Source organism: Saccostrea echinata, unplaced genomic scaffold (assembly GCF_033153115.1).
Source record: "Saccostrea echinata isolate AGI-Se365-2 ecotype Australia unplaced genomic scaffold, CSIRO_AGI_Sech_v1 ptg000036l, whole genome shotgun sequence".
Taxonomy (NCBI): domain Eukaryota; kingdom Metazoa; phylum Mollusca; class Bivalvia; order Ostreida; family Ostreidae; genus Saccostrea; species Saccostrea echinata.
In genome coordinates, this window is record NW_026889785.1 from 8,284,370 (window position 1) to 8,297,626 (window position 13,257).

Consider the following 13,257-nt stretch of genomic DNA (forward strand, 5'->3'; position numbering starts at 1 on the left):
TTGTTTAGAATGATGTTCTCAACAATGTGCATTCTTTGAATTTTTCCTAAACAGACCCTATAAAGACTTAAAGGGACGGCCCCTAAATATTTCAAGTCTACATATCTCGAAAACGAAACGAAACTTCTGAATGGTTGTTGAAGAAAAAGTCTTCAGAATTACAAGACCTTTCATGTGATATCAAGAAAAAGGGGCTGACCCCTCAAATGAGGGGCTCAGAGGGGCCAAAAGTCTTTTATCTATAACTCTTTTACAGTAATGTTCATCTTCACGATCTGCTACTATAAATATTTTAAAATATTCATCAAACATTGCGTTTTTAGGTGTCATAATGATCAAAATTTTGTTAAACATAACTGAAGCAAATTATACGTTTTCACTATTTATATATTTATGAACGAAAATCTCAGTCAAATTCGTATCTCATCTTATCAAAAATCGGACGGAAGACCCACTCGTTGCTCGCAACGAGATCGCATCTAGTTATTATTCTTTTTTTTCCTTACCGATTTTGTGCAGAGGATTTCTCGTCGATTTCTCGATCGATTTGCTTCAAATTCTCAGGGATAATGCGCTGGTATCTGAAGTTTATAACACCGCTTCAGCTTTTGAAAAATCACTTCCGGTCAGAAGTTATCGCCCTTTGATCGATTTTTACATAGATCTCGTGTCTGCACAAAAACTTTAGAACGACAAATGATAGAGTGTTGAAACTTTCAGTGGTGATAGAGGACATATTCTAGATGTGCACCTTGGTTTTCAAATTTTCCGGAAGTGCGAAGTATGGAAGCTCGGTAGGGGTCGAAATTTAGGACGTGATTTATGAGTGAATTTTAGAGACATTTCTTATAATAACATTTTAAATAGAAGCATTTTGTTAAAACATATTGAACAAAAAGTCTTCAAAATCACAAGAACTTTCATTTGATATCAAGAAAAAGGGGCTGACCCCTAAAATTAGGGGCTCAGAAGGGCCAAAAGTCTTTTATCTATAACTCTTGAATGATGAATATTTTGTTATAAGTTATTGAAGCAAAAATGTTCATCTTAACATTCTGCAACTATATATTATAAAATTTTGATCATATGTTACTTAATAAGGGGCCAGAAGGGGCCAGAATGCTAAATCTTTGACACATTATATCTCGAAAAGGGGAAATATTTTGATAAGCAATATTGAACAAAAGATGTCCAAAATAATGTTCTTAACATGATGCAACCTTTCATTTTTTGCTAAACGTCCCCATTAAGGAGTTGAAGGACCGGCCCCTAAATACTTCTTTTGTAAATATCTCAGAAACGAAAAAGAATTTCTGACTAGTTGTTGAACAAAAAGTGTTCAAAATCATGAGAGCTTTAAAGTGATATGAAGAAAAAGGGGCTGGACCCTCACAACAGGGGCTGAGAAGGGCCGAAAGTCTTTAATCAATAACTCTTTAACGATCAATATTTTGTAATGCATTACTGAAGCAAAAATATTTATCTCAACAATTTACAACTATATATTATGATATTCACATCATATGTTACATAATTAGGGTCCATAAGGGGCCAGAATGCTTAATCTTTGACGCTTTATATCTCAAAAGTGGGAAATATTTTGATAAGCAATATTGAACAAAAGATGTCCAAAATAATGTTCTAAACAAGATGCAACCTTTCATTTTTTGCTAAACGTCCCCATTAAGGAGTTGAAGGGCCGGCCCCTAAATACTTCTTTTGTAAATATCTCAGAAACGAAAAAGAATTTCTGACTATTTGTTGAACAAAAAGTGTTTAAAATCATGAGAGCTTTAAAGTGATATGAAGATAAAGGGGCTGGACCCTCACAACAGGGGCTGAGAAGGGCCGAAAGTCTTTAATCAATAACTCTTTAACGATCAATATTTTGTAATGCATTACTGAAGCAAAAATGTTTATCTCAACAATTTACAACTATATATTATGATATTCTCATCATATGTTACATAATTAGGGTCCATAAGGGGCCAGAATGCTAAATCTTTGACGCTTCAATCTCAAAAGTGGGAAATATTTTGATAAGCAATATTGAACAAAAGATGTTCAAAATAATGTTCTAAACAGGATGCAACCTTTAATTTTTTGCTAAACGTCCCCATTAAGGAGTTGAAGGGCCGACCCTTAATATTTCTTTTGCATATATCCCGAAAACAAAAAAGAATTTCTGAATAGTTGTTGGACACAAAGTATTCAAAATCATGAGAGCTTTAAGATGATATCAGGAAAAAGGGGCTGACCTCTCACATTAGGGGCCAAGAAGGGCCGAAAGTCTTTAATCTATAACCCTTTAATGATCAATATTTTGTTAAACATTATTAAAGCAAAATTGTTCGTCTTAACAATTTAATATCATTATATTCGAACGAATATCTCAGTCAAATTCTTATCTCATCTAATCAAAAATCGGACGGAAGACCCATTCGTTGCTCGCAACGAGATCTCATCTAGTTCTTAATATAGTCCGGAAGTGTCCGACCGGCGCCTAAAACGTAATTTGTTCTCGTAACCACCCATCTGACATTGGTTACAACGTAGACAGACCATTTTGAATCAGGTCGCGCTTGAAGGGCTGTTTGTAAAATATCTAAAGTTCGCAAGCGCAAAATAACGAATCAACATCTTGTCTTGAAATTTGAAAAGGTTCTAATAAAGCAGTTTCGTTTCCTGAGGCGTAAAACTATCGCAACTCCCCTTCAGCATTTCCTTATACGATACCCATAGAAAAATTTATTTTAAAAATATGATGCTCGTTTTGATTTATCGTTCTTAACTGTTCTTCAAGATCCTCGTAGGATAAATGTAAATTTTCCAAAGCAAAATTATATTCTTTTTGAATGGTACCTTCTTAGTGACCTCCTTTGATAATCCTATCATATTGTTTCAAAATTATCTAAAACAGGGTCGTCAGTCTTTGGTTAGGGAGAGAAGGACCAGAATCCTCTTCATGTGTCGTGGCAGACGACGTCGACGGTCTATCATGTGAACCTTACTAGTGTACCCCCTACCGTTATCTAATCTATTTCTATGTAATTCAGGGGTTTGACTTTTTGTATTACCCGATGCTAAAAAGAAGGGAAAAAGTAAAATTCATTTTTTTTTCGTATTCGATGGTAGTGCAATAATTAGCTATAATATAGTAGTGAAAACTAGTAGTGTACCTTACTTTTCTCCCCTGTTTTCTATTTGGTGTCCAATGCCTTTCCTTTTGCTTTGTTTTTCTTGGAATTTCCTTTCTTTAAAAGAGAGAGAGAGATGGTGTGTGTAAAAAATATATATATATTTGATACAGGGAAAATGTTTATTTTTAGGATGAGATATAAAATGAACATACCGAATTTGAGGGTTCCTCGGACAGCGTTGCATTCTGATCCGTTAAGGAAACACTGTTCGTCGAATCAGTTTCATTTGAATCCTGCTGGGAATAAAAACAATGATATATCTTACATTACATTTAAAATTCGCGAAGGAAAAATATTTTTATAAATCATACGTACTTGTACTGTATCAAGGTCATTCGAGGAGCTTTTCGTTGAGGTTCCTGGTCCGTTTTGTGTTAACATGAAGGATTCCTTGATAAAATAATTCTTTATATGAGAAATTATTTTTTTTATTTTAAATTAAAAGTTCTAGATGAAAATTTATCATGCTGATTTTGTCCCCTTAAAACAGCATACAAAAAATAAAAGTTTCAAAATTTGTTTCCTTTAAGAGTCCCAAAAAAAATTCGTCTACTTCATTTTTGAACGTTCTCTGTAATCTTTCCTTTTTATACGAGCCATTTTTTAAAACCCTAATTATAAAAAAAAGCTTACATACCGGCGTTGAGTAGTTTGAAGACTCGGATCTATTTTTTTCATTTTGTCCCTCTTTTGTGGGTGATGACTTCTTAAGGTAGTATGAGTGTGAGATCAAAGTAATGGAAAACAAATGATTTTGGCATCAATGGATACACATATGTATTAAGGATGTTTGATTATAAAATAAATTAAAAGAGTGTCGCCGTTTGCCATCTAGGGGTTGTCAAACTAAGGGAGGTAACTCTGTGTAATTTTTGCCTTAAAAATATAGTCCGTATATCAATTTAAATAATTAAGTCAAAGATGACGTAAAATTTTAAAATATTTATTTTTAGTAAACATGAAACATCTGTTCTAACATTTAAAAGAATAAAAAAAATTATAACAAATTATACACTTTACTCGCAGCGCCACCTATGATGTCTAATTTTTAACAGCAAAATACATAAATTGTGGATCTTAATCAAATTGTAAAGCACAGACAGAGTAATGGAAATAGAAAAAGCAACTTATTTTCATAAAATATAATAACAATCAATCAGTGTGTCCAAATTTCAGAAAAAAGAGTGGAGCCATTTTGAAAATATTCAGCCCGAATTTCCTCTGAACAGCTTTTCTCAGCAAAATTTTCACGTTTACGACTGCTCTAAATTTGTCTTCAATTACAATTCAATGAAAAAAATTAAATGGAAGATGAACTTGGTACAATATTTCATGAACTATATATTACCTGAACAACTTTCATGTGTAACATTTTAAAAATGTTAAGGTTTCTTAATGTCCTCACAAAACCACCTATATCGTCCACTGACTCACAATGAAATATGGAAAATGTGAATCGTTATCACATATTTAACAACATACAGAATAATGGAAATTAAAAAAGCATATTATTTTTATGAAATATAACAATAACCAATCAATGTGTCCAAATTTCAGTAAAAAAAAAGTGGAGCCATTTTGAAAATATTCAGCCCAAATTTCCTCTGAACAGCTTTTCTCTGCAAAATTTTCATGTTTACGATTTACAGTTAAATGATTCCATTTACATTTCCAGATTATACATATATGTATTGAAAATGACCAGTCAGCAAGGGCCCCGCGAGGGGTAGAAATATAAGGGTGCAGCTAAAAGAATGAGAATTTTAAATGACTACAAATATTTAAAATATATGAAGAAGACTATGCAATAACAACTGTATTTATAAAATTTCAAGATAATTCCTAAATATCCAGCAACCTGTAAAGAGTATCCCTGTATTTACATAAGGCAGTAAAAAACATCACATCTATAATAACTCGATTAAATGTATATTTAAACAAGAATACAGCATGTGTTTTCAAATATCACCCAGGCTTGACCTTAACTTCAAAACAAACATCAGTTGCAGACAAAAGTTAATTTATCTTAAAGTGACAACTAAAGATAAGCCTGGAAAATCTTCTGCCCCAGATAATTAATCCCAAGGGATTAATTGTACTGCTCTCTTTTCCTTTTCTTCCAAGTTTACAATCAGAACTCTTTCAGTAATGAAAGAACGAGATTATTATTGGACTACCCATTATAATTAATAGATTTCTTGAATTTACATATGACAGACAAAAAAATGAATAAATAAATAAAATAAATAAATAAAAACAACCAAAAAAAAAAAAAAAAAACATATCATTATGTTTATCTTGTTTTTAGCATTCAATAAAATCATAACTCATTGTATATTTTACCAAAATAAAGTATGAACATTATTTATATCCACGTTTCAGAGAACGTAAACATCATTCATAATTGACCTTAACTTCAAAACAAATTTCATTTGCAGACACAGGTGTTAATTAATCTCAATTTGACAGAAACAGATAATGCTTTTGATTTTCTTCAAGAGGAAAGTTAATTAATCCCATGGGACTAGTTGCAGCTTTCATAGTTTACATTAGGAACATTCTCAGCAGTTATCTCTCTTTACCCTGGCATTCATTCTAATGTAAAGTTAAGGAATCTACCCCACCACCCCAGCTCCAAATTGGATGACATAAAGAACCAAACTTAGCATCAAAATATGTCTTACTGCCTCTTCAACCAACATACCAATTTTGAACTTAATTGGTCAACTACAAAAAAAGTTATTAGATAAAAAAACAGAAAATTTGTGGACGGAAGAATGACAGACAGACAGACAGACAGAGTGATTACTATAGGGCACCCGCAAATCCTTGCGGGGCGCTAATGAACATGGAACAAATTGTATGAAATATACATTATACCTAAAATTTCATTTTAAGCAATGTAACAATTATTTCATGTTGTATGATGAGCTTAGGCAGCATTAACTTTTTTCGAATATATTTCACGGCAAAATAGAACAAGTGTGAGTCAAAACCAAGTTTGACAACAGAGTAATGGAAACATTCAAAATAATTCATGTCAGCAATTTCACATATGATACGTATCCCAAGCTACAAACCAAACTGGGTTAAAGAGGCTAACAATTTAACAACTGCGCCAATTATGTAACATATTTGACAGACCACATTCCAATGAAAAGTGAAACAGTTCCGTAGCTCAGTTGGTAGAACGTCAGCTCAGTAAGTGAGAGGCCTGGTTCGATCCCTGGAACGTGACGTACATAAGGCATGTATTAGGTAGCAACTGTTCCTTCTGCAGACACTCAGCAGTTGTGGGGTTTGGATGAGATCATTATCCTCGAACATCTACATTATTAAAATAGGTCATGTGTCACAGTATATATGCTGGCTCAAAGAAGAATTCGTAGAATATTTCACTCTAATGGAGATATGGATAAATATAAACAAAACAAAAATACCTTTAAAATGACCGAGAGATCGTACGTTTGAATTGTTGTTGAAAGCACCAACTGAAAAGGGAGACCACACTTCTGGCAGGCTCGTAAGACAATTCTCCGACCCTCTGTCCATCCAATGCTTTTGCATGAGCTGGTACAATCTCTTCATGATCCACAACTTGAAAACTGGGAGTGCCACACCCTTCATCTGTTGAATATATATTTAAAAAAAAAACTTGAAAGTACTTTTTAAGATTTAAGATATTTTTTCCAATGTAATTTGTATAGAAAACAAAAATTGTATGCATTCCATTAGCTTACGATTTGAAACTTAACTGATACTGACACAGAGGTGGTTATTTATTTTCAAACTTGTATGTACAATTATCTGTAATGAATTTAATACAATGTATATAAATATTCTTGCCGTTTGACCCAAAGTATACTGATATGACCTCGAATGTGATCCTGACTTTCACTATGAATTGATTTTGAATTTTTTTGACTTTCCATTCAAACTTTCCATGGAAATTATCAATAAATCACAAGAAATCGTGTTGTCAAATGATCTTGAAATAAAACCCCTCAACTTAAAAAAAAATGTTAACTTTATGCAGACCAACATTTTTTTTCCACACCACAACCCTAACATTACTTTTTTCATATGTACATTTGTATCCCTTATCAATCCTCACAGTGTATATAAATAAAGGTAAAGGAATTAATCTGAAATAAAATAACAGTATTAAAGTCCTTTTGCAATACAAGTTTAATTTTGATGGTCAATTAAAGTTTAACATTTGACGAAGACAAATTGGAAGTTCATGTCTAGCTGTCTTTACAAAGTACACTTCAAATTCAAACTTTTAATGACTGTAAAACTAACATGTTAAAATATAGTTGTCTTTGTATTTTTTTAATTGTTATTTAAGATGTGCTATCTCATTAATGTTTATTTCATTGTTGGTCAGTTTTAATTCAAAACAGTTAAAAATAATCTGTGGTGACTGAAATTCCCAACTTTGTCACAGAATTATAAGAAAAACCGCCTGCCCAATACGTATTGGAAATTATTTTTTCCGATACGATACATTCCAGAATATCGATACGTATTGATTAATCAATATATTAACACAGCCCTAAAGACTACTGTATGGTCCAATAATGCCCCCTTTTTCTCAAAAATTAATGTCTAGAAAAAGTTGTGGTTTTCTTGTAAAATTAACACTAATTGTTTTATCAGCACTGAAGTTTACAACCCAAGAACTTGACCATTTTCTTATTTTTTTTTTTAAGATTGGTTGTAAGTAATGTAAGAGGTAATGTAGGAGTAATAATGTCAGCATCTACTATAACAAACAATGATGTATCATTCGCATATAAACGGATACCATTATGTAAACCTTCTGTAATATCATTAATGTATAATAATTATAAAAATGGGCTTAATGTATATAATAAGAATAAATATGGTCAGTATAGTTTTTTAATTGTTTTTAAAGGTTGTCATGCCTAAACGAAAGAGATGTCCAGTATGCCATGAAGACTTTCCTCAAAGAAGCTTTTATCGTCACTATGCCAGCTTCTTTGACTATGATACTAATTCTTGGTTGGATCATGGTCCAGAGGCAGACAGAACAACTGCTAGAGAGGAATCAGAAAAGAGATTCAAGAACCTTCTTGCAGATGTTGCAAAAGTTACAGATCTCACTGGTTAGTGGTAAAGTATTTCATCAAAATAATATCTGTTGAACTTTAATATATATTCAACACTCCATCTTAAATACCAGGCTATGTCAAAGTGATTTGGAAGTCCTAACCACTAATTCTTCTAGTAATGTAACTTGATATCTCAAAGTTGTTTCTTGGTCCTAACAAGTTTGAGAAAACAAGGTTTGACTGCACTTACATGAAAGAAAAAAATACCTACGAATACCGGGTTAGCCAGTTAAAAAAATATGGGAATTAGATCTCGTATTAAGCTTTTAGCTTGAATTGTGTTATGACAATAATAATGTGTAATTTAATTTTCTATAATTGTTTTAGATGTAGAAGAAGAAAACTGTTGTAGTGACCATGGTGACATTAACATCCCAACCAGTTGTCCAACAGATGGTGCTGCAGAGGAAAGTGATCAGGTATAAAAACAATTTTATTTTCCAAGTAAGCTATACAAACTAACACTATGCAATTCATTTTAATTAATATTGAATTCTAAGTTCATTATTTTATAACGGGTTTGAAGGGGGATGGTAAACGATGATTTCCATTGAAATCAGCTTTAAAACACCATCAGATTTTAAAATTTTCCTACATATGGATAAATATCTCCTAGATCTTTCTTTATGTTTGACTCATGTTAAATTAAACATATATGTTTGATAAAATACAATGTTTTATTTGTCATGTCTGTCTATCTGTATGCCAGTTAGCTTTTTTGTGTCTGGGTTAATACTTTATTACTATTAAGCTTAAAATTATCACACTTTGTCAGGGGATACATCTTGGGTAGAAGGTGTGCCACACATTAAAAGTGGGTCAATGTGACCTTTAATTCAGATGCTATGGTCATATATTGAGAAATCCTGTCCGAATCCTAGCTAGAAAACTATTAGACCTAAAATCATCAAACTTAGCTAATTAATGTACCTTAAGTAGAAGGTGTGTCGCTCCTTAATTAAAGGTCACTGTGACCTTTGATAAGTGAATTTTTTTTTAATTTCACAATCCCAAAAGATGTAAGAGTATTGCAATAATCTTATTAAAAATTGACTTGGAGGAAGGTGGCAGAACAATACTATCGTTATCAGTTCTTTTTACATTGCTTTGCACACCTTGAATTACTTAATATAATGCTTATTTTGTAATTGTAGTCTTCCGAAACTGAAGACAATGATGATGCAGATGATGATGATGAGCCAGAAGACTGGGACATCCCTGCTGATTGTCTGGATGATGATCTTGGAATTGATGTACAACCTTCCCCTCTTAAGACCATCAACAGTTTGTTGTTTTGTGTAGTATATGCAATTCTATATTTGCAAGCTGTACATCATATTAGCGACAATGGAATTGAGTATTTGTTACGGTTTTTGTTCAAGATTTTTCTGATTTTTGGAACCAATGTTAATAACCAACTGTTATCCGAGTTTTGTATTGGCTTTCCACCGAGTCTGTACCTTGCAAGGAAATTTTTGAAATTAGATAGAGACGACTTTAAAAGATATACCGTTTGTTCATCGTGTCATACTCTGTATGAAATTTTTGACTGTGTTTTTGAAAGAAATGGTGTCAGGTATGGAAAACAATGTCAGACAGAATTAAAAGTTCGTGGAAAATTTGTTAAATGTAATACACCTTTAGTGAAACAAGTGATTTGTAAGGGCAATGTTCGAAAATTTTATCCAATCAAAGTCTATTATTACAACAGCCTTATTTCGGGGATTGAAAGAGTTTTGAAAAGAAAGGAAATTAAAGAAGTTTGGCAACACTGGCGGGATTGGGAAACTGAAACGGAACTTTTGAGGGATGTTTATGATGGTAGGGTTTGGAAAAATTTCATGTCTTTTAATGGGGTCCCCTTTTTGTCTGAATTACAAAATATTGGCTTAATGATGAACATTGACTGGTTTCAGCCTTTCAAAAACCGTAATGATTATTCAGTAGGTGTTATTTTGTTTTGCTTAATTTACCACGGGACATCAGGTTTAAATCAGAGAATGTCATAGTAGCAGGTTTAATTCCAGCATTCAAGAAGGAACCCCACAGTATTAATTCTTTTTTAAATCCAATTGTTTAAGAGTTACAAGTCCTATGGAAAGGTGTACGTTTAGAGTCTAGTTTTTTAAATGCTGCATCTGTCTTTAGAGCAGCTTTACTTTGTGTAGCATGTGATATACCTGCTGCTAGGAAGTGCTGTGGTTTTAAATCCCATGCAGGTAGATTAGGATGTCATAAGTGCTTTAAAATTTTTCCTGGAGATTTTGGCGAAAAAAGGGATTATTCAGATTTTGATAGGCAAAATTGAAAGCCAAGGACAAAGTCCATTCATAATTTATATGCTAGACGGGTAAAAATGGATTGCTAAAAAAGGATTGTCATGGCATATCAGTGTTGTGTCATGGAAATAGGAAGCCTGAAGATCAGCTTCCTTTGTTCATGTTTTTGATATTGCAAATCAGGATGCAATAACATCAGCTGCCATTCTGCAAGATACTCTGGTTTGAATTAAGAATCTTAATGCAGAATGTTTATGTACGGTCTGACAATGCTGTCTGTTACCATTCAGTTTACGGCATTGGAGTTGTTCTTTGAATTAACCAAATGAACAGAAATGATATGAATATAAAACGAATGGATTTCTGTGACCCACAAGGCGGTAAATCAATTTGTGATCGAAAAGCTGCTCATATAAAATGGTAAATAAAAAGATTTGTGAATGAAGGAAATAATGTCTTGAATGCCAGTGACTTCAAGGCTGCTCTTGAAAACAAGATGAACAATGTTCAAGTAATTGTGTCTTTGCCACCAATTCCCAAACCACCAAGAGTGTTGCTGAAATTACAAAACATCAGTCTGCTTTTTGATTTCAGTTATGACAACAGAAGTTTGAATGCTCGGGAGCAATATGAGATCGGAAAAGGCAAAACAATAAATTATAACACTGCAGGAATTAATTTTAATTGGGTCATCCCTGAAATAACTCCTAAGTCTGTATTCGAGGTCACATTAACATCTCCACCCATGGAAACACAGACATTCTCTACCACCCACATGTCAAGAACAAGATGCAACAGCATCACAGGATGAACTAAGACCTTTCAGTTGAAACTGAAAGGCGACTTTCAGTAAAATTTCAGTGCCATTTCAGTCACTGAATGGCACATACATTTCAGTGGCCATTCAGGCACCTTTCAGTTACCATTAAGTCCATATTTAAGTCTCCATTCAGCCACCTTTCATTGTCCATTAAGTCATCTTTCAACGACCCTTCAGCCAAATTTCAGTGACCATTCAGCCAACTTTAAGTCACCCTTCAGCCAAGTTTCAGTGACCATTCAATCATCTTTCAGTGACCATTCAGCCAACTTTAAGTCACCATTCAGCCAAGTTTCAGTGACCATTCAATCATCTTTCAGTGACCATTCAGCCAACTTTAAGTCACTATTCAGCCAAGTTTCAGTGACCATTCAATAATCTTTCACTGACCATTCAGCCAACTTTAAGTCACCATTCTACCAATTTTCAGTGGCCATTCGGCCACCTTTCAGTGACCATTCAGCCACCTTTCATTCTTCAATCGGTCAACTTTCAGTGACTATTCAGCCAACTTTAAGTCACCATTCAATCAATTTTCAGTGATCTTTCCATTATCATTCATTCATCATTCAATGATCATTCACTTTAAAGTATTCACTTTATCATCTTGCATTTCCTCAATTTTCAACTGAACATTTTTTTTAAATCTTTAATTTATATACCGGTAATCTTTTCGTTTAATCCTCACCTTAAAAGGTGTAAATTTCACAGAAAATTTCAAATAGGAACTGAATGATTCCAACGATCCCTTAAAATATTTATTTACAAAAACATAAAATTGTGACCAAAAAAAAGAAAAACTCTGTGGAGAAGTCACATTTCAATTCCTTCAAGCTTTCCACGAAGCACTGGACTCATATTATACAGTAAAACATGGTTACAGCAAACCAGTGTGTAATTTATGCACACATTAAAAATTGGATTTAATGAGTTTTTATTTAATGGATCAAAATTGTTTATCCCTGGCATTTTGCTATAAGCATGTGTTACTGTATCTCCAGCATTGAAAAGTGCCATCAATAAACAAAGAGAGGCTATCATTTTTGAACATTTATTAATTTATCTACAAAATTTAAGCAATTTGACAATTTGCTAAATGCAATAATGTACTTTTTTTCCTATCAATATTAGTTGTAAAATGAGTAAGATAACATAATAATGCTCAAAATATATAATTATGACATATACGTAGAATATATGAATCAGAAGTTATAGAATGGGAGTAACAAAATAATCCAATTGGATCAAGTAATCTAATGCATTATACATTGTATTATATCGTATGTATAAACGATCTACAATAGGAGTATCATTACAACAAAAATAAAGAGTAATCCCAATCAATCAAAAAACGGGACAAAATTTGACAGCAATACATGCTCATTTATCTTTTCAGTAGAACATAGTAAAGAATACTATAAGTATAAAATGGAAGTAAGTATTGCAAAAAGAAAATGTAATTTAAAAAATCACAGTTCTACCCCTGCACTAGTATTTACCCACTAGAGCTTCAGTGCCTGATGTTTTTACATAACCATGGTAGGAATAAAAAAATGACCTTGTCTTTGTTAACAAAAAAATCATAAATAACACAAAAAAACATTCAATGAAAATAAACATCGTAGGTGTCAGGTATGGAAATCAGTACTACAAAGAGCATTCAACTAAAAAATTATTGACAAGATATGCTCAAGGCCATTCCAATTTTTTCCTTTGTTTAGCGTCCACCCTAATTTTAAAAATCTTTCTTTCTATCCAGAAAAAACACACACAAACTAAACGGAAAAATACACATTTTAAGCATTTTAGAATTTCTCATC

The 13,257-nt window shown here is 32.7% G+C and overlaps 1 protein-coding gene across 1 annotated transcript; it reads left to right on the forward strand.

Moving 5' to 3' along the window:
- The first annotated feature begins 8,127 nt into the window (after nucleotides 1-8,127).
- Nucleotides 8,128-11,428, forward strand: LOC133199799 (uncharacterized). Its single transcript, XM_061335631.1, has 4 exons — nucleotides 8,128-8,332; nucleotides 8,666-8,757; nucleotides 9,493-10,267; nucleotides 11,064-11,428. Exons 1-4 carry the CDS (start codon nucleotides 8,128-8,130, stop codon nucleotides 11,426-11,428), a joined length of 1,437 nt encoding a protein of 478 aa, XP_061191615.1.
- Nucleotides 11,429-13,257: the final 1,829 nt, after the last annotated feature.

Excerpts from the sequence above, each read along its gene's own strand:
- LOC133199799 (XM_061335631.1), top strand. The coding sequence starts at position 8,128 with ATGCCTAAACGAAAGAGATGTCCAGTATGCCATGAAGACTTTCCTCAA. Across the intron at positions 8,333-8,665 it reads AAAAGTTACAGATCTCACTG|ATGTAGAAGAAGAAAACTGT; the intron begins GTTAGTGGTAAA and ends TAATTGTTTTAG. Across the intron at positions 10,268-11,063 it reads GTTTCAGCCTTTCAAAAACC|GAAATAATGTCTTGAATGCC; the intron begins GTAATGATTATT and ends TTGTGAATGAAG.